Source organism: Pygocentrus nattereri, chromosome 15, assembly GCF_015220715.1.
Source record: "Pygocentrus nattereri isolate fPygNat1 chromosome 15, fPygNat1.pri, whole genome shotgun sequence".
NCBI lineage: Eukaryota > Metazoa > Chordata > Actinopteri > Characiformes > Serrasalmidae > Pygocentrus > Pygocentrus nattereri.
The window spans coordinates 31,191,008-31,210,953 of NC_051225.1; the positions used below are offsets into that span (position 1 = coordinate 31,191,008).

General features: G+C 38.4%; 1 protein-coding gene across 3 annotated transcripts; it reads right to left on the bottom strand.

Annotated features, from left to right (window-relative positions):
* Nucleotides 1-719: 719 nt before the first annotated feature.
* On the bottom strand, nt 720-14,967 carry crtc1b (CREB regulated transcription coactivator 1b). 3 transcript variants are annotated; one of them, XM_037545336.1, is made up of 12 exons: nt 14,795-14,920; nt 13,838-13,954; nt 12,863-12,988; nt 11,066-11,127; nt 10,861-10,955; nt 10,666-10,771; nt 10,082-10,460; nt 9,488-9,700; nt 9,105-9,194; nt 6,808-6,894; nt 6,392-6,578; nt 720-6,245 (listed from the first exon to the last, which is right to left on the bottom strand). In XM_037545336.1, exons 1-12 carry the CDS (start codon nt 14,918-14,920, stop codon nt 6,034-6,036), a joined length of 1,800 nt encoding a protein of 599 aa, XP_037401233.1. In that variant the 3' UTR covers nt 720-6,033. The 3 variants fall into 3 exon arrangements, with proteins under 3 accessions (XP_037401233.1, XP_017557814.2, XP_017557815.2); XM_017702325.2 differs by having other exon boundaries at nt 6,034-6,245; nt 9,105-9,191; nt 14,795-14,967; XM_017702326.2 differs by lacking the exon at nt 9,105-9,194 and having other exon boundaries at nt 6,034-6,245; nt 14,795-14,967.
* Nucleotides 14,968-19,946: the final 4,979 nt, after the last annotated feature.

Sequence of the window (19,946 nt, forward strand, 5' to 3'; positions counted from 1 at the left end):
ATTTTTTTTAATCTACATGATTCTGAGCAACTGTAGAGATTTGCGTGAGTGTGTGTGCCAGTAGAAATCATCATAGTTAGGTTACTAGCTATGTTAAACTGGTGTTAGCTATAGTTTATATATAACTAGCTGGATAGCTTATGTTAGCTAAGCTAGCTAATTCTGTCTTAATAGAGTCATTCATAAAGTAAAGGGCAGACCATGTCAGAATTATGAAGTTAATTAAAAAATGAATGCTTGGAATACAGAGATTTACTCTTTTTTTTTGGAAGCACAGGGTAATGCCATGCGTTATGCTGGAATGTCAATGGCTAAGTATTAATTTTAGTAAAAGTTCACCAGGAGGTCTTATGTAAAGTTTTTCTTTTTATCCTGTACCATAGACACTAGCTAACTAGTCAAGTCTAATTTTCAGATTTAACACTATGTTACCATCATCAATATTACATATAAAACTCAGAAGACACATGTAGGTTCACTGATCCACATGGATGGTAAATAAAATGGCTGTATTTACACTGTGACCCCTGGTTCCTATCACAACTCTTTTAAAGAAATCAGACTCAAGAGGTTTTGATTTAATTAACCATTTCAACACTCTGAATGGCTTTGTTTCGCTCTCTTAACAAAACTGAAAAAATTGGTGGCCCTCTTCCTCTTTAAAATCTGTGAATGACAAGACTTGTTGATGATCATATGGCACTGAAACCACAAACACAGCAGTTTAAATGTATATATTTTAAAAACACGTACAGAAATACAGATTACAAAATATAAATGATGTAATAAGAACGATCTGATATATGTAGCTGAGACATCATGCACATCCATATTTAGCATACTTTGAGAATGGAAAACATCCATGAAACGATCACTGAGACTATGTACAGAGAGAAAGTGGCCTTCTACAACCAATTTCCACAAACATGAGTCAAAATATGGACCACACCAGAAAAATCTATACAGTTATATGAGAGTTCTACATCTGTGAATAATGTAACTTTTCCCAAACACTGTTGAAAATGTTCTGCCGTACACAGCTGGAAAAAAGCTCCAGCCTAACGATGGATTTTTCATCTCAGTACATGTATTTAAAATGCATATAAACAGCATTGTTTCTGATCTGAGTGACTGCAGATTTTGAAGCTTTTTTAATGTTCTCGTGAGCAGTTTTTTTTACTTTCACAATCTTTTTTTTTTCACACACCTGCTCAAACACTTATTTTGACTAAATAAAACGGATGTTTAGAGAGTAAATCAATGCAGATGGCACTTATGTTTGGCCGATCATATATACTATATCTATTTCATATAGCCCACACTCTATTACTCTAAAGATTTATCAACAAATATTTCTGGTATAAGAGAACCACTTCCTCATTAGTTTATTATAATGGTGGAAAACTGGTGGATATATATGAGAACCATAGCAACTGCCCAGCAGTCCTCTTAAGGCTTATAGGGGAGTTTGAAGGAGGCTCCTTTAAAGGGGCTCTGCATTCACAAATAAATACGTCCAAAATAACAAAAACTGCTGTTGAGATCTGAAAAGATTCAATAAAAAGCCCAAAACTGCTATTATCATGCATGATGAAAACTACTGTAGATCTAAGGACAGAAATAAAACATACATTCTGGCTGCATCTCCCAATTTTTACACTTAGAGCACAAAGACCGAGCCCTTGTTTTTTTTTTTTTTTTTTTCAAAGTTTGCATTAAGAAGTTACATATTTGCTCCCAAAAGTGTTATCCCTCAACGTTATCAGTGCAATACAGTGGAGAATTCACCCAGAAAATGTTCACATTAAGGAAAAATAGCTTTGATTACAGGGACTAGCCATCTGTAAGGAAAGAAAAAGGAAGAAAAAAAAAAGAAGCATGATTAAAATCTACAGAGCTAAACAGTCAGTGTTCTCAGAGGGTAAAACAGTCCAAATTTAATGCCATAACGCCACTGTTAAAGTGCGAAGCAACACACTGAGAAGAGATACAAAAAGAGAGAGACGCACACGCATACACACACGCACGCACACAGTAGCACAAAAGCTGCCATATATATCAGTGACTTGAGCTGTGATATATATCAGTGATTGTGAGGGTTTGTTATGTTGAGATGCAAGAGCTAAGCTAAGCAACAGTGCTGACAAGTATTTCAACCGAAAACAAACAAACAAACTAAAGGTCCAGCTTGCTACAATCATGATGATCAACAACCATGCCAAAGAAAAGAATGCAAACAGGCAAAAACATAGTAACTATATAAAAAAACTAATAAAAATAAATAAATAAAAACTTTCAGAGGAAACTAGCAGTTACAATATGGAAAAAGTAAACAACAAACAAAACTGCTTTGGTCAAGCAAAAGGTAATTTGGTGTGACGCACAACATCTCATATGGAGGCCCATACACTGTATTTCCAGAGGTGATCTACCAAAATATACGCGAATATGAGTGACGTTCAGTCAAATGAAACCACTTTTTTTTTTTGATCAACGCATGCATTGCATCTCGCTAAGAGTCCATAGTGTATCATGTGCAGCACATTTTATAATGAAATCAGCCAAGCTAAGGAAGGCCTCTTACTGAAGATCCTTTTCTTGTTTTTGACATGCAGTCATCATAGTCTAGTGATAAGCTCTATGTACAGTATTTACCATACAAGTGTTCGAGAGGAAAAACAGTTCCGAAATAAATGTCAAAAGAAAAACAAAACACTGTTTAAAGAAAGTAAATATGAACGGCACTGTCTAAGGGCTAAAAAAATAAATGAATAAAAAGTCCAACCCTTTAGCAGTGTATGCTGTTTTAAAGTGGCCTTTTCTGTAACACTGCATGCTGTAAACTGCTGCTCAATGTTAGTACTGCTGTTTTTTTGTCTGATCTGTTTCAAACGCCTAATAAATCATCTATATTATCTGTGCATTGCTATTTTAAAAGCTTTACAGCTACACCATATAAACCATTTCACTCAATTCAACAAGATATATTTCGATTTGTAGACTGATAAATTTTCTCTGGTTTGCATAGGAATCTGTACATTTCACATTTCATAATTTTTTTTAAAGTCATATCCCTTACAAAGGTCCAACTGATCTGGCTTCTCATCCAAGACCAAATACAGCGCTGTCTGTAAATAAATGGATGGTGACAGTTTTCTGTTCTGGCTCTGTACTCTTTGCACACTGGATCTGAAATGAAACAATGCCTGAGAATATACTGCAAAATGGGAGTTCCATCCTAGCAGAAAAGAGCTGGCAAAAGGTCTGGAGTGGGCATTGGCAATGGCAGTAAAGTAGGCCATCATGAAGCTGAGAAATCAGAATAAGAGACAGAATAAGAGACCAAGATCTTAGGTTTGTTAATAGATACTACAACCAACGTGCTTAACATATGATCATATCCTTGCTCTACAAAAAACAATATATCTCCAAAATAATAACTTTACAGGACAAGGCTTTTAATGCAAGTTAATGTAAAAAGCTTTTGTTCCAAGTAAATATGAAGCATTTCTATTGATCCATTCTTCCGGACATTTTAGCACAATGTAAAGGACAACAGCAAAAACAGCACAAAAGTGTTCAAATTAAACAGAAAAAAAAAATCTGGGAAAAAAATGGAGATACATTGTTTCTTGGATTCATTCTTTTTTTCCCCCTTTAACATGTGATCAAACATTTTCTGCCAGTATCAGCCAATATGTATACAAGAAAGATTTTTAAAGAATACAGAGGAGCTATGGAGCGTTTCAGGGGCAAAAGGGGTGGAATGCTCTTAATAGGCCAAATCAAATACCCATGATTGAGCATGCATTTCAATTAAAGACAAGACAATGCAAAAAGGAACTAAGTAGTAAACATGACAATGTAAGAATTATGTGAGGTGAAATATGCATAAAAAGTGCATAGGACTGATATTCATAAAGCTGTCAGCTTGTTTCATTTCATATCAAATGTGCAAAACTGCAAAGCCAAAACTGAAACTGCATCACTGTCCAGTTACATTCAGACTGCACTCTATATACCAAGGTCAAGACTCTTGGCTGAAGTCGGTTAAAACTGTTATAACAATATACTTAAAAAAAAAGTATATATATATCAAATAAAAACCTAAAACAATAACAAAATGATTGTTCACAAATAATAGATGGCATCATGCTGATCATTTGCCACTATAGGAATTTGGTACCAAATGTTTTTTTTGTGCAGTGACCAAGTGCTTTAATTTTCCCCGGGTGCATAAAGCAGGATTATAACGGTTAATCTGAATTAGGCCATCCATTTCAAGTGGCATAAAACAGTGAATAACAGTATTTTTTTCTGTAATTTCATAGTGTACATAACTACAAAGATGTGATTCCTTAAACTTTTCAAATGGAAAAAGACAAATGAGACATCACATGAATGACAGACAAGACAGAAACAAATATACATGAATAAAGACGAAAAACGACATTCTGGTAAACAGCACTGAGAATAAGGAGCAGTACCCTCCCCTTACTTTCACTTTAGCAGCTCAGACGGACGGACATCTGGCTTCACAACAGAACCTCCATTTAAGCGGGAACACTTAAACCTACATGCCATACAGTACTTAATTGAAAAACTGCATTTATAAAAACACAATACTGCCACTGATTGTGCATGATCAGAAGTCTTTTCAGATACGAGAATAAACATTAACAGGACGATTAGAAAACTCGTCACACCGACAGCTTAAAAACAGCTTTTTTTTGTTCATAAGGCAAAATCAGGTCAGCTCACAGTGATGAGTTCAGTAGCTTTCTGAGGCTTCCCTTTAACGGTTTTGGCCCTGCACGATGACAACCTTTTAATGCAAATCAGAAGTCAACGACAGCACTAACATTTTCAATTTGCAACTGAACAAGCAACTTACTCAACAAGGAAAAACATACAGGTTTTTAGCTTCTAAAGACACTTTACAATATCAATACCAAAAATAGAGGCAAGGCTGCCATTTTCACACAATTAAATCAGTGAGTCTGCTGGCAACGTAAAAACAACAACGCCAGCACATAGATCCTCACCATCAGAGTGTTTGGAGTTAAAAACAAAAAAGGGTTTGTAGCGGATGCTAGTTTTTTCATTAGACCTTTTGCAATAATAAAGTACATACAGTAGCAAGCGATGCTTTCTCAAATCCATAAAAAGTAGTATTGGGGGGGAGTAGTACTCCTTAGTATTAAATAAAAAGGTTCAATAAATAATAAAAATGTTTAAATATATAGATAATTTCACATAAACCTATAAAACACCCACGCAAACACACACAGAATCAAACAAATGACTTCAAAAACACATGCAACATAAACATTAAAAACAAGTGACAAAAGATTTGGCAATTCATGTAGCATGCCAAATAAATGAAAAACAAAAAAATACATAAATAAATAAGCAAACAGACACAAAGTACTAAAGAAACCAAATTGTATGTAAAAATAAAGCTGTGTCTTGGGGGGAAAAGCCATCATAGTCAGGAGGTTCAATATTTAGGTTGAACAAAGTTCAACACAGTCATACACATACACGTGTGTGCGCGCACACACACACACACACACACACACACACACACACACGTGCACCTTGACACTTGCTTTTTATAGAAAACAGAACAAATACACACAATGACATGAGAAAGACAAATATCACCTCAGACTCAGAGACATCAACAAAAACAAAACAAACATGAACAAACAACTCAAAAAACCCAAAGAACATAAAACAAAGCAACTCAACATGTAGGCCTAAAGAGGGGCATAGCGCACACTTGTTTAAAACTAGCCGCCTTGCAAACGCTAGCCAGTGTGGATGTAGTAACGCCACTTCCACCTCTGTGCTCGAGCACCTCCCTTCCCCAGACGGCTTTGGCAGCATGCTATTGTAGATGCCATGTGGGGGAGGAAGGGAGGGCCATGGACTGGATGATAAACTGGGTGGCCATGCAGCTGCACAATAAGTAGTCTCCAGCCTCTTCCTCTTCAGAGAGCTTCTTTTGAGTTCCAGCCACCGCTCGCTTCACAGTCGGTCCATGCGGAACGTGTCCTCGGTAGCTGGGTCAGCGAGAACAATGTCCGGGTCGTTGAGCATGTGCAGTCCGTCCAGGGTCAGAGGGTCAATCTTCAGCTCATCCAGTGGAAACTGAGAGTCTGCATCAAAGCTGACGTCACCCACGCCGGCCAGTGAGCTGGTCAGCTCCTTGGACAGGCTAGGTGGGGACTCCCCGGTCACTAATATTTGTCATTGGAAACGTGCAGGAAAAAATACAAAGCACAGGAATTACATGAGTCCAGGTATATGGGTTAGATTTGCATAACAATGTAGAATCAGATCCCTGGAAGGACTTACACAATAAGAAACAGAGAAAAACATATACCTGTGAGAATAATGTTGGGAATGTTGCCATGGTTACTGTAGCCTAGTTGCTGTGTGTCCTGCAAGTTGCCGTGGCTCCCAGTTAGACCCATCATTGCTGCCTGTGTGTAGTTGAGTGTGGAGCACTGACTGTAAAGGCTGTTAGAACTGCTCGGGTTCTCGATCATGTTCATGTTGAATTGCTCAAGCTAGGAGATAACAGAGGGTATTGTAATTGCTATAATGGTAAGAAATGTACTCCATGATCTTACTTTACAGAACAATACTCCTATGGTCCAAGACCCCTCCAGAAGATTAGGTAAAGCATAATATGACAAGATCCACCAAGGAGAAGGCCCAATGAGAAAGGTGCTAAAAACTGTCCTCAGAGACAAAGGGGCTAAAAGACTGTCCTCAGAAGCAAACATAAGCACTAACCTGATGGGACAGAGCATTGGTCTGTCTGGATGCCAGTTGGTGTTCATAGAACGAATCTCCAAAAATGCTGCCCACCACCGGAATGTGCTACGATTACAGCAAAAAATATCTCAGTTACTTCCATCAGACTTCAGTGTCTGCTGGTGTGAAAATGTTTGTGTAAATAGCAGGACAAATGTGCAAGACGCTGACATATGCGAGAATGTCTAGCACAAGACATCCACGCAAAAGATCTGGGGACATCTGTTAAAAAGCAGCGACATCTCTCAAGTGACAAAGCTCAACATCAATAAAACATACAGCTCTTAATCGACACACTTGGTAAATGAAATCAACAGTTAAATATCAATGTAAACTTTAGTGCCAATCAGGCAAGAACAAAAATAAATGAGTAGGAAACCAGTTCAAATATAATCTGAGATCACTTTTATATGCAAAATGGTTTCTGCTGTTTTCAAAACAATGAGCAAGAGTCACTGCAGTGCCGTTTTCAGTCAATGTTGCCCTAATTCACTAGAGAAACAACTATGCTGGAACAAGAACATTCCTTTTATTGCATCTGCACCAAATTAACTGTGCATGACCATTTCAGTAAGACAATATTTAGACCTAATGCGCACATATTGTGATTATTAGGCTATACCTACATTAGTATGCCACAGCCAACAAGTGTAGCAATCTCAAGCAGCCATCTCTGAGTTTAAGATTATGTACAATAATGTCATAAATCCTTAATACAGGATGATTTTCTAATGTGCCATTACATCCTACTATTTACAACCAAGCCTGGATGATTACAGAGATGCAACTGAGTATGGAGGTCAACTGCATCATGGCACACTAGCAGTACAGCTAATGAGATACTGAAAGCAAAAGAAATGCCACTGGGTAACAGGACACTGATGTAGTAAAAATCTGGTGCTCACTACATTCAAGCGAATACAAGGATGTATGCTCTTGATTAAAAAAGGCCATGTATCACGTTACTTTAAGCTAGTAGTGGGCGGGATGGTAAAAAAAATGACATCAAGGTACAATAAAATTTTGGTTTATAATTAACATTTCAGTATATAAAACTGAACATATATTTTCAGGATAAACAATTTTACATGCTTAAGTAAACCTATTTTTGTAGGTTATCAACAGCTTGTTACTCTGGAATGAGACTTTTTTAATAAGAAATCTTTCAACCATTGCGTTCAACAACCAAAGCAAATCCGAAATATTTTATTGTACAAAATAGTAAAAACAAGACTGAACAACATACAGACACATCTAAGTTAATATTGCTTCATAACATTAAATCTGGCATGCCCAGCAAAAAATGGGCCTAATGTTACTTACTGTTGTTGTATGTCTGAATTTCTACAAGCCTGAAGTTGGCTTCTGCAAACAGGTACCTGAATGTAACTGCTGTAGCACTCAAGATGAAATGGGAAATTCAAATAAGGAGCCAACTTTAGTTTAATGGAGTCATTTGTCACATATGTGCCTTTTCCATCTGTGTTTCTGGCCATCAGACACCTCTATTCCTTTACAACTGCTGATTGAAAACAAAATCACTTCAGATGCAATTGACTAGATATTGGGATCGAGGGTCAGCTGCAATTTAATATTTTTATTTGAAATGTGACAAACATCAAAGACTCAGCCACTCAATTCAACTGAATACCATTGTTTACACAGTTCTGATGTTGCATGTCTGCGCTTATTTGTGGCATACTGATATAACGGTAATGACAAAGCTTTTACCTGAGGAAATTTTTTAATGGTATGAACTGGTATACCGCCCACTACTTTAACTATAGACTATATTTAACTATCTACTGTAGCGAACAACACAGACTAAACGGCCTTCCACGCACTTCAACATTGTCAGCATTACGCAGAGAAAACAACAGGCTGCGCATTGCTCTTCATTTGATAACGACGCTGTTAGATCAAACCAATTTTATAATTAAATTGCAATACAGCTAAACACCCCAATAACCCAGCCATTCACAGACAATTGGCTAATGTGCTGCTACCTTATATATATATATATATATATAATACTGAAGTACATCCTGATATGCAACATGGGAGAAGATTTAAACCATTCACCCACCCATTCATTTAGCCCGTCACAATGGCACCAGAAGACAGGATAAGTGGTACCTATAAAATCACAGCGTCATCTGAGCAATGAGAAAGGGGTTGGAATGCAGACAAAGAGAAGTGGAGGAAGGAGAACAGAGAGCTGGGACAGCAAATGAGCGGCCAAAGCACAACAAGCAGCGGGGTGGGTCCGCCCTTACTTGAGGCGAGCCTCCAGGCGAGAAGCCTTGGTTGGAGACTGGAGAGGTTGGAGACTGGTTGGCTGGAGACCCAGTCTGATTGCGATACTGCTGGAAGGAAGAGGCCTTTCAGAATGACAGCACAGGTCCACTATGACATGGGTCCATGTGTGAACACCAAACGTGCCATAAAGCACTGTGTTGGTCAAACCTGACCCTAGTGTGCTTTTAGCTCTATGGGAGCACTCATCTGAACATTACGAGGATTTGTAAACCAAAATAACTCCTCAACAATAAAATGAATTTAATTTCAAACTGAACGCACAACTGAATATCCATTTAATTATGGCAGTACTTTGCCTTGTGTGTCCCTGCCAATGAGGATGGGTGCAGGTTGCACTCACCGAGCTGACCGGTGCGCTGGTGGCCGTCGGCGACTGGGTGGCGAGGGAGGTCTGTGATGTGCTGGAGGCAGAGTTGACAGTAAGTGGGGGAAGCTGGATGAGGCGGATATTCTGGGGCAGGGTCTGCTGCTGCTTTTGCAGGTCGCTCAGCAGACTGAGGAGTGAGTACTGCGACAGTTGCTGCTCCAGAGACATGGTGTCCATTGCAATGGGCTGCAAAAAATGACATCTGAGGTTTTAAGCAGGGGTGGGCATAACAGTAAGGCTACAATTAGTTAACAAATTTGACTGACAATTTCCTTAAAAAAATGTGCATTAAACATGAGAAGTGTGTGCTCTGTAGATAACATGTTAACTTATTTTTGCTTAAAAAATCTAGAAGAAATGTAAACTGCCTAGCGTGCCCAAACTTTTGTGTAAAACTAAGTTTATTAATTAAATAATAGCTCAATCAGCTGTAGATATAATTGCTCATTGGAGCACTACTAAACAGGAGGCTTAAAAGTTAAACAGTCAATAAGGCTTAAAAGAAACAGTCAATATAATCACCAACACAGTCCCAAAAAGGGGCTAAATGGGTTTGGTTGACAATACCTGAGAAATGGGCATCTGAGGTGAGAGGGTAGGAGAGAGAGTGGGGGAGAGCTGCTGTGGACATTGCTGCTGCTGCTGTTGCTGGACATCTATGTTGAGTGTGAGGGCAGGAGCAGGCTGGGTTTGGCCGCTCAGCGCAGGGGGTGAGGGGGGTACGTGGCTGGCAGCGCTGATGCCCAGGTGGGTGAGGTTGGTAGTGAGGTTGCCCGTGCTGCTGGAAGTGCTTGGTGTGGGGAAGGATACAGGGTCGTCCGGGTCTAATGGAGTTGGCAGAGGAGGAGGGAACTGGATGTTGGTGAGGTCCGGCAGGGAGCCGCCTGTGTTGTGTGTGGCTGGCATCAAAGAGGTGTTCACTTCTTGATCAGGGGATGGGAATATGCTGTGGAAGCAGCGAAAGAAACTGTATAGCAATAGATGCATGTTCTTTGAAATGGTTATAATAAGGTGACGGTAGGTAAACTACCTTTACCTAAACTCAGTGATTTCACTGTATGTGGCCATTATCAAAATAATAATCCAGATCACACAATAACAAAGAAATGGCAGAAAGCTTAACAATATTATTAAGTATACTTTTTACTCACTTAATCCCTGGAACCTCATGAGATTTGGGATGCAACGATGTTTTCTGATCGTCTTTTTCCATTTCTGTTTCAGGCTCTTCAGTATCTGGAGGTGTGAGCAGTAACACTAGAAAGAAAAAAAAAGTCATAACTTAATTCCCTTTATTTGGGTGGAGCACTGGCCAATACGAAGAAGAAAAAACTTAATCCCGTTACCTCGTTTTGGCTGTACCTCCTGTGATCCTCCAACAAAAGTATCTTGCGGAGCAGGCTTCATGGCACTCTGATGTAAGGCTGAGTCAGAATTTGTCCTGAAACAGATGGATGAGTATAGTGAAAGTGTGGTATAGTAAAAGTGTAAGTTATACACATGTGAACTTCAAACTATACTTTTAGTTCCCAATGGCAAACACTGTCTTACCTCCTCCAGCTGGTGTCAGGGGGAGGTGACAGATACACTGAGCCATAAGGGCAGCTGTCAATGTAATTGTGTTAAGGACAATGTCTCATTTGTTTCAAGCACCTAAAGTGTGTTATTTTTACATGGGGAGTGATATTTACACATTACACTAACCACATATGCAATGTCATAGTAGTACGGGTGTGATGTGAGGCTATAGCCCTTGTCGGTCTACAAACTACTCTTTAAAAAGCAGAAACTAAAAAAAGATCATTGTGCTCATTAATAAGCTACTTCTTTCGCTCACCAGGAGGGGACGTCCTTGGGAACATGTTTGACTGGGTCAGCTCACTATCTACAGTGCAAATTAAGGCTTCATTTACTATGAAATCTGTCTGACAGTGGAAAAAAAATTGCAGTTTTTTTGTTTCAATCATCAGTCTTGAATATTGACATGCACAATAACCACCCCTTGTCTCTGTGGGACCAGTGTTGTGATAATCTTTTCATTTCAAAGTTGCAGAATGTAATAATATTATTTAATCACTGTTTTACTGCCACATACACCCTATTACTTCCAATGATTGCTGGCCACCTGAGGAACTGAAACAGCCATAAATCTTACATTACTATATGTACAAAAATAAAACCCAAACACCCTGCTAAAAAAAAAACAAAAACAAAACACAACCGCTATTATTAGGAGACACATTTTTGCCCTTGCTGATTGAAATTCACAGACATTTTATGTAAAAATGGGGATACATTGTTAAGTACACAAAACACCATAAAATGTTAAGTTGAATGATGTCACTTATTGTAAAGTGCACATATGTAATTTGCATGGGTACTGAGTCATAGCAGAAATGTAACTTCATTCACATTGATTCATGACTTTTAGAAGTTCACTTATTTAGTGCGCTTTATTTAATTTATTACATTTACAATGACTTTTTTTTCTATATTTTAAGGGCCTAAAATATATGAATATGGTGTTACTTTTGCCCTTTGCCCCAGTTATTTCTGACACTGTTGTTATGCAATATAAACTAACTATTTATAACTTTTAAATAGGATTCTTGTGATTGACCATTTGTTCTTGCTTTCAGATATCGCTCTATAAACATTAAGGCAACAGGCTCCTGACTGGCGCAACCGTTTAAGCGTTGGCCCTATCATCAGGAGATCCCGAATTTGATCCCTGGTGATGCTACAGCTGTCTGTAGCCGGGAGTCCAAGAGAGGACAACTGGCCTTGCTCTCTCTGGGTTGGTAGAATGGCCCCCCTTCTCCCCCAATCACTCAATGCAATGCTAGTCAGTGCAGCTATGTAACACATCTGATGGCTGCTGCTTTCCTCAGAGCGCGTTCGGCTGTCCCATGATGTTGCGTGAGAGGCAGTTCGAAAGTAAGCGGTGGGTGGTTTCACAGGTCTTGGAGGAAGCCTGTGCTAGCCTTCACCCTCCTAGCATTGGTAGTATTGTGTGACTGGGGGAGTCCTAAGTAGCGGGTGGAATTGGAGACGACTAAATTGGGTAAAAATAAACAAATAAATAAATAAATAAATAAAACATTAAGGTAACGCTAAGGTCTAAGCTCCTTCCTTCAGCTGAGAAAATGCACTGTTTAAGACGAAACTTTTAGTTTCCACTGACAGGATTAAGCTTAAACTTAGACTAATGAAACCCCAGTGGCACTACAGTTAGTCCAAAATTAGGCTTAATCCATGTCTATGAAACTGGCCCCTGGTGCTCAGAGGTCTAAAACTGGGGCTGAAGATTTTGTTGAGTCAACCAGACCACTAATAAAAAAAGGATATCTGACGGCCATGTTTGTCCACAGACAGAGGCCTGCGATGTGGAGATGTGATTCTGTTCCGGTCACGATAAACACGGTCCACCAAGCCATGGTGCCGAGTCGTTCGACTGGTATCCAAAACTGTAGTCTGAAAAGGAATCTCATAAGTTTAAGATATCTCCACTCACACACAGACACCCCCTATTTATATTCCCTTCAATGGCGAGGCATAGCTGGACAAATAAAAATACAGTGCAGCCTTTTAATCAAAGATGGACGGGCAATATGCAAGCATAAAAGCAATGAAACCATCAGATTGTTTTGTTTGTAGTCTTGCTTATGTTTCATAAATGAAAAGCAATGATAAAGGCAGTGATGGCACCCCCATTTCTCAACAACAATGGTGCACAGATCCACTGTGTGCTAGGTCTCAATGTGGGAAGCAATTCAAATTCTTACACCCTGCTACATGGAACTATCTGCGGGCGGGATTTGAGGTGAATTATATGGTGTGCAACAGCTAAAATGCCTTTTAAAATGGGTTCCTGCCCTAAGAGGTAATCGATGAAGGATGCACACAGCAATATGTGTTTAAATTAGGTGTACTTCTTACAGCATGATTTAAATATACATGTTCTGTATACAAAACTATTTGATCATTTTAAACTATTTTGTATCTGTTTCATTTTGACTAACTGCATTTTAAGCTGATCTTTGGTATCCCCAGACTACATTAAGTCACAGATTGTGAAGATCAAGCATAGTGTGACAATTAAGCATTTATTTTACAGATATTACACCGTACAAGCACTTAACTTAGGTAAAAGCCTAACTAGGTCAGGCAAATTTTACTCAAAAATGATCTAGCTCTAAGATTCACGAACAGTACTTGTGAGAATATCTCCACTTATAAGTGGGTTAACAAAATGGGGCAGATCCACCAAAACAGTGACAAACAAAAAGACGTTTTCAACTTATATAGTTTCTAAGGGCTCACCTGAAAAGGCAGGTCAATGTTGCTATTTCCAATCTGATTGACATTGGGCAGTGAACCTCCATAGCACTGACCACGATTCTGGCCTAGTTGCAAATACTGGGTCTTCTGCAACTGCAGCTGTGCAAAATAAAAGTGCATGAATGAGTGACAGAGTGAATGACAGCATGAATGCATGAGTGAATGAAACTTAACTGAAACACCATAAAGGGAAAATATTAAAACAAAAATCTCGGGCTCGACTAGAAAAGCAGATCAGTGGAGCACTGCTTATCTTTGAAGTTGTCAAATGAAAACTAAACAGACGAGGCCAAGAAGACTCTTGGTGGCGTTACTGTGCTTCAGATCCCTCACTATGGTGAACACGAACAAACTCAAACGAAAGGCATGTCAGGATTTTGGCAAAGTTGAAGAAGAGAGTGGGCAGAGCAGCTAATATCCTGGCCTTGCTAGGCAATAAGGAGATGGCATGCAGTCTATGTCACTTATAATTAGAGCCTTAAAGCCAGTTCAGGTCTGTTATATAGCGTTACAGAATTTCTGTACTAGTGAGTGGACAAAAACACAGGGAGTGACAATGCGGGACATTTTGAACGTATGAAACAAAGAGTAACACGGAGTAAATCCGAGCCAGCAGGCTCCGTGCAGATGTGCAGCACATCTGTAGGCAGGCTGCCCGTTTTTTTCTGTCGAGCAGCCTCGCTTCTGCGCATCCGCATCGCTTCTCTGGGTCGCTCGTCTCACTGCTCGACTAAACGGACTGAAACGAGACGCGTTCCGTCAGGTTTCTGTGCCGACATGGTTTCATTGTGGATGTCAGTCGACGGGAAGGTCGTTGAGTCGTGTATGCTCCGCTTAAAGCTTTAGCTGCTCGGCTAACGAGCTCCCCCACTCCTCCTCCTCCTCCTCCCCCTCCTCCTCCCTGAAAACACCGAGAGGAAAAATAAACCCGACACGTACCCGTGCCGCCCGAGTAATGCTCAGGTCTTTCATGACTTCTTCAAACGCCGCGGTCTCCTCTGCCTGCTTCTGGTTGTGCAGGGCGATCTTCTCGCTGAATTTTCGCGGATTGTTTGAGGTCGCCATCTTCCGTTCTTCTCCAAAACAGACCTCTCTCTCTTTTTTGCGCCAGACGTACGTGGCGCCGCCGCGTCGTCGCCGCGCGAAGGATTATGGGCGTTGTAGTCCGTGTCGTACTCTCACCATGTTCCTCCGTCATAAATTGCACCAAAACGTAATGTTCTTGGATTAAGACAGTGGAACGACATCAATGTACAATACACATTTTTGGATTATGCACATTTCAATTGTATGTGGTGATTATGGGGATCAGCACAGACCAGCATGGTTGATCACCAGCATAATGTTGTATTTGGATGTGGGTATGCTGGTCAACCAGCAAGATCACGCTGGGTGACCAGCAAAGTCCAGCTCAGACCAGCATGGAATTCATGCTGGGTCCTTGGCAGGATTTGTGGTAGGTGCCTTGATAAAGTCTCTGGTATTTTATTACCACCAATTTTAGGTTCTTGAAGACATGTAAAGACATTCATGAACATGGCATGTTGAAATTTTAAGCATTACATGTTTGTGTTAACTTTATACTGACTAAAAATATAAATGTGACAGCTTTTTGCAGGGTTTTGGTAAAATGTTTTCAGTGAAAAGTATTGCGTTTTTGTTCAGTATACGTGAACACTGAATTTAAACATTTTAAACTGAAGAAATGAATTTTTATAAATGTAGTGGTTGTGTGTGGAACTACTACATTTTCGCAAGAAATCAATTAGAACAAATAATAATTCAATATATTATTCAATATAAAAATTTAAAATCATAAAACAAGTAGTTCCAGATCTAAAATTTGATGAGGCTGAATCATGATAAATGCACACATATGACTGCCTCACAACAATGTGTTTTTCTATGAATAATTTTCTATGAATGTACCTTAATGTTGTTGCATGGATTGAGCATATTGCTAAATTACACCAGGCACCAGGACGTATATGAATAGCCCCAAAACACACCCTACATAAGAGCTGATTTTTGTTGTTTTCTTTACAACTGAACTAGAAATGCAGCTAACATGGTAGCAGGGCCCCTATTATTGTAAGCCTTGAAGTATTTGCTGAAGGATTCATGGTAAAAGTTATAGTTTGGCAGTTTTGCAGTTAATCCTTCAGTACAGTGAAAGGGGGGTGCACTTCATGTCACCCCTTAGCGGTGATTCAAAAAAAAAAAAAAACACTTTAAAGCATGGCCTCTTGTGGATTATTGAATTAAGTTCAATGTGTCCAAAGACAAATGTAAAAACAGTATTAGCACGTTATAATTTAATCCATACTGTTTCTTTCATTTATATGAATTGGGAAAAATTATACAAGGAAGAAATGAAATCATAAATGCTAAAATAATAATTTTTACTGATACAAATGGCCTTTTTACATCAGGTATATGTAAGGTATATATTAATTGTGGAATTTCAGTTTTTTACTAGGACTAATAACATTCAATTGCTGGTAACATTCATGGCTTAAAAACTTAAATGGCTTTCCCTAAGTGAAGTAACCGTTGTGACTTTTACACACATCAAAAATAACAGACCTGCCAGAAGAAATATGAGTTTACACATCTGTCACAGCCTGCTTGCTACGCTAAGGCCTGATTCCATTAAAGAGCAATAAAACTATTCAAGCCTTTGCTAACAGAGGAAAAATGTGATTTGTCAACATTTTGTAAACTGCAGTGTTTGCATTGTATTACACACAGAGGTCGATGGCAAAGCACAACTAGCCATTTCATATTTTTTTATTATTCAAGACACCATGTATTGGTACCCCAATATTAGCTGGCTGAAAAAGGGAGTAAAAATGATCTCATACATATGGGAAAAAGAGGAAAAGAAAATGGGTAAAGTAAACCATAAAAGTGCTACAAAGGGCAATACATTCAGTATCATAGGACGATGAACAAGCATAGCAGATCTCCTTCACAGCATTTAACACTGCACATATCAAAGTAGAGCACACATGGGAATTTTATATAACATGCCCATTCCCCTGACACAACACAATAACACAGTACTTATACATTAATTAAAAAAAAAAAGAGTAACAATGTTAAATATGTGAATTTTAACTACATTCCTCATGTCTGAAGCATTCATAACAATACTCTCATACAATGGCAGTTGTTCTGAGGAAGGATTAAGAGTTAGAAAGCCTGAGGTGAAATTAATTTATAGGAAAAAACTCAAATTTACTGTCAGCATACTCTTCAGAAATGCCTGAGATGTACCAGAAATGTCTGAGGTCAGTGCTTTAGCACATAAAATGAAAGTTCCTGTGATTCTTTAGCATACTCGAAATAGCATAGAAGCCAAACAGATCCTTTTGCATACTCATCAAACTGTTTTTACAAACTACGAAATTTTCAGCCTTGAATAAATTTAGTTTAATGTTCAAATGACACTGTGGATGGGGGCTTACTGCTTTTTCCAGGCCCTGAATGAGCAGAGACTGCTATACACTAAGATCTTTGTCATAACATTAAGATGTGAATAGTGAACAGGGGTGATTTGGGTCAAACTTGAAAACAACTTTTAGAGATGCTGAAATCAATACATCATTGGTCTTTAATATGTAATACAATTGAACACAAACAGCAGCGCATCACTAACTCCTGGCTCATGTTTTCTATCATTTCACTTTGTCTGTCAACAAAGATGTGAGGGTAGAAGAGTTGAAACCAAAGCCAAAGAGGTCATTTCTTGTTTCATGTGTAAAAATGATTTTACGTTTATTTTAAGTCACTCTTTTATTTTCCACTAACAGCATCAAGACTCTAGCATGTCAAACTCTGCAAATGCAAGAGCTGAAAAGCAGCAAACCTTCATTCCCACGCTTTAAAAGATGGTTCTTCAAGGGCAGTTTAGTAAAGAAAATGGTTCTATATAGAACCATGAACACACACAGAGCCCTTTGGATGATTTAAGGGTTCTTTGCATTGTGAAAGGGTTCCTCAGACCAATGTGCCACAAATGGTTCTATATTTGCTTTTTGAAAAAGGTTTTCTATAGCATAAAAAGCGTTCTTGCTACAAGCTTGATATCTTACAAGAGAAGAACCCTTTCTGGTGCTGCATGGAACCCTTTTTAAAAACATTCTTTATAGAAACATTGGCAGCACATTCTCCATCATTCTGAAGAACATGGCACAAAGAACCCTTTTCATGATGTTCTTTGAGTGTTTATGGTTCTAGATAGAAGCATTTTGTTCTCTAAATAACCCGTGAACAACCATTTTTTTTATATTAAGCTAAGAATACAACTGTTTAAAAGATGAAAAGTTGGTTCCTGCAACTAAAGGCTTTAATTTGATCAGGTGAAAACTCCACTTTTTAAAAAGACCATCAAGGGTTTTTCAAAAAAGGCAATGACAAGCAGAAGAACCCGTTTTGATCCAATTTTCACTTTTATATAGAACCATACAACACACTCTCCATCAATCTGAAGAACCATTTCACCATGCAAAGGACCATTTATGCACAAAATGGTTCTATGTAAACCTTATGGTTCCAAATAGAACCACTGCCTTTATTAAAGAACCCTTGAAGAACCATCTTTTAAAGAGTGTATGTCACAAAATAAAATGAACTGAAGCAGTTTTTGCTGACTGTACTGGAGACTTGGAGATATTGTGCAGCCATGTCACAGCACATCAGTGACAAGTAATGCTCACACAATCATGTACTGGGAGAGATGTATAAAAAAAAATAAAAAAAAAAATTATATATATATATATATATATATATATATATATATATATATATATATATATATATAAAATCTCAAAGGGTCAAAAGATCCAGAGGATCAAAAAAAAATGAAAGGATCAAAATAAGTCAGTCTCACTCATTATATTCAAAAGTGCTAGCTCACATTTTCTCTACCTCAGGTTACCCAGACACCTTAATGTTCAATGCCTTAAGGGCAGAGTAGCTAATAAGTTGTCCTACAAAAGTCCGGCGCCAACAATAGCTCCCGTTAATCATTCCATGAAGACAAATCATGTTTCAGAACGACACCTAGTTCCGATACAGATATAGTACCATAATGTGCTTAATCATTACAAACTCAATCACGTCATACAAACAGATTGTATAGAACACAAACAAAAACTAGAAAACTTCTCACTCCAGCATCCAGCGCCGTAAGACACGTACTGAATGCTGAGCTATTTAAGACTGTGGTGATCTTTATACATTCATATATAGGAAGAAAAAGCATGCCAATGCAGTCTTACAAAACACTGTGGTAACAGTAGCACACTTATGTAAGACCACAAGTTTTTTCTGTTTTTTTTTTCTTCAATTCATTCTGCAGTAATACTATACAAATCATACCAGAATTTCAGTCCATTGTATTTTTCCACTGAGCCACAGTGAACATACTCCATCTGGTCCACACTTGGATCCTGCCACACTGTATTCGGTTAAAGTGCATTTTGAAATACGTCTATGTGCTTGCTGACTTTGTGAGGCATCACAAAGTCTATGAGGGAGAAGGGAGTTTAAGGACACTAACTGAGGTAACTGGAAGGTGTCAAAATATGATCAAAGTGTTTTGAATTGTGATCAAAAGCTTGTGATTTAGTAAGAAAACCTGCAAAATAGTGAAAACACCCTGTAAAGTTACACTTGAATGAGTGTAAAATGAAATTTACACAGGTTTTCCCCAAATGTAGTCGATTAGCCAAGACATTTGGATTTACAAAACATGTAATGAAATCTTGGATTCCAGCAATTACCATGTTTCAAATGATGTCAAATAATCTCAAACAGATTTGCTTATGTGGTTTACTTCCACTGAATGACATACAGTTATCTAGAAGAATAAATAGACAAAATATGTCATAAAGCTAAAAATGGTTATAACAGCAAAAAATGTCTTGGTGGATGAGCTATTCTCACTAAACCGCCTCAAAACATGTCTATAAATATTTAAGTGTTTTAAACATCTCACAGATAAACAACATTCATACAACTTAGTGGATCAACTGGAGTTCTATATGTTTACAATAAAAAAGTGTGTGGAGTTTCTCTTTACCCC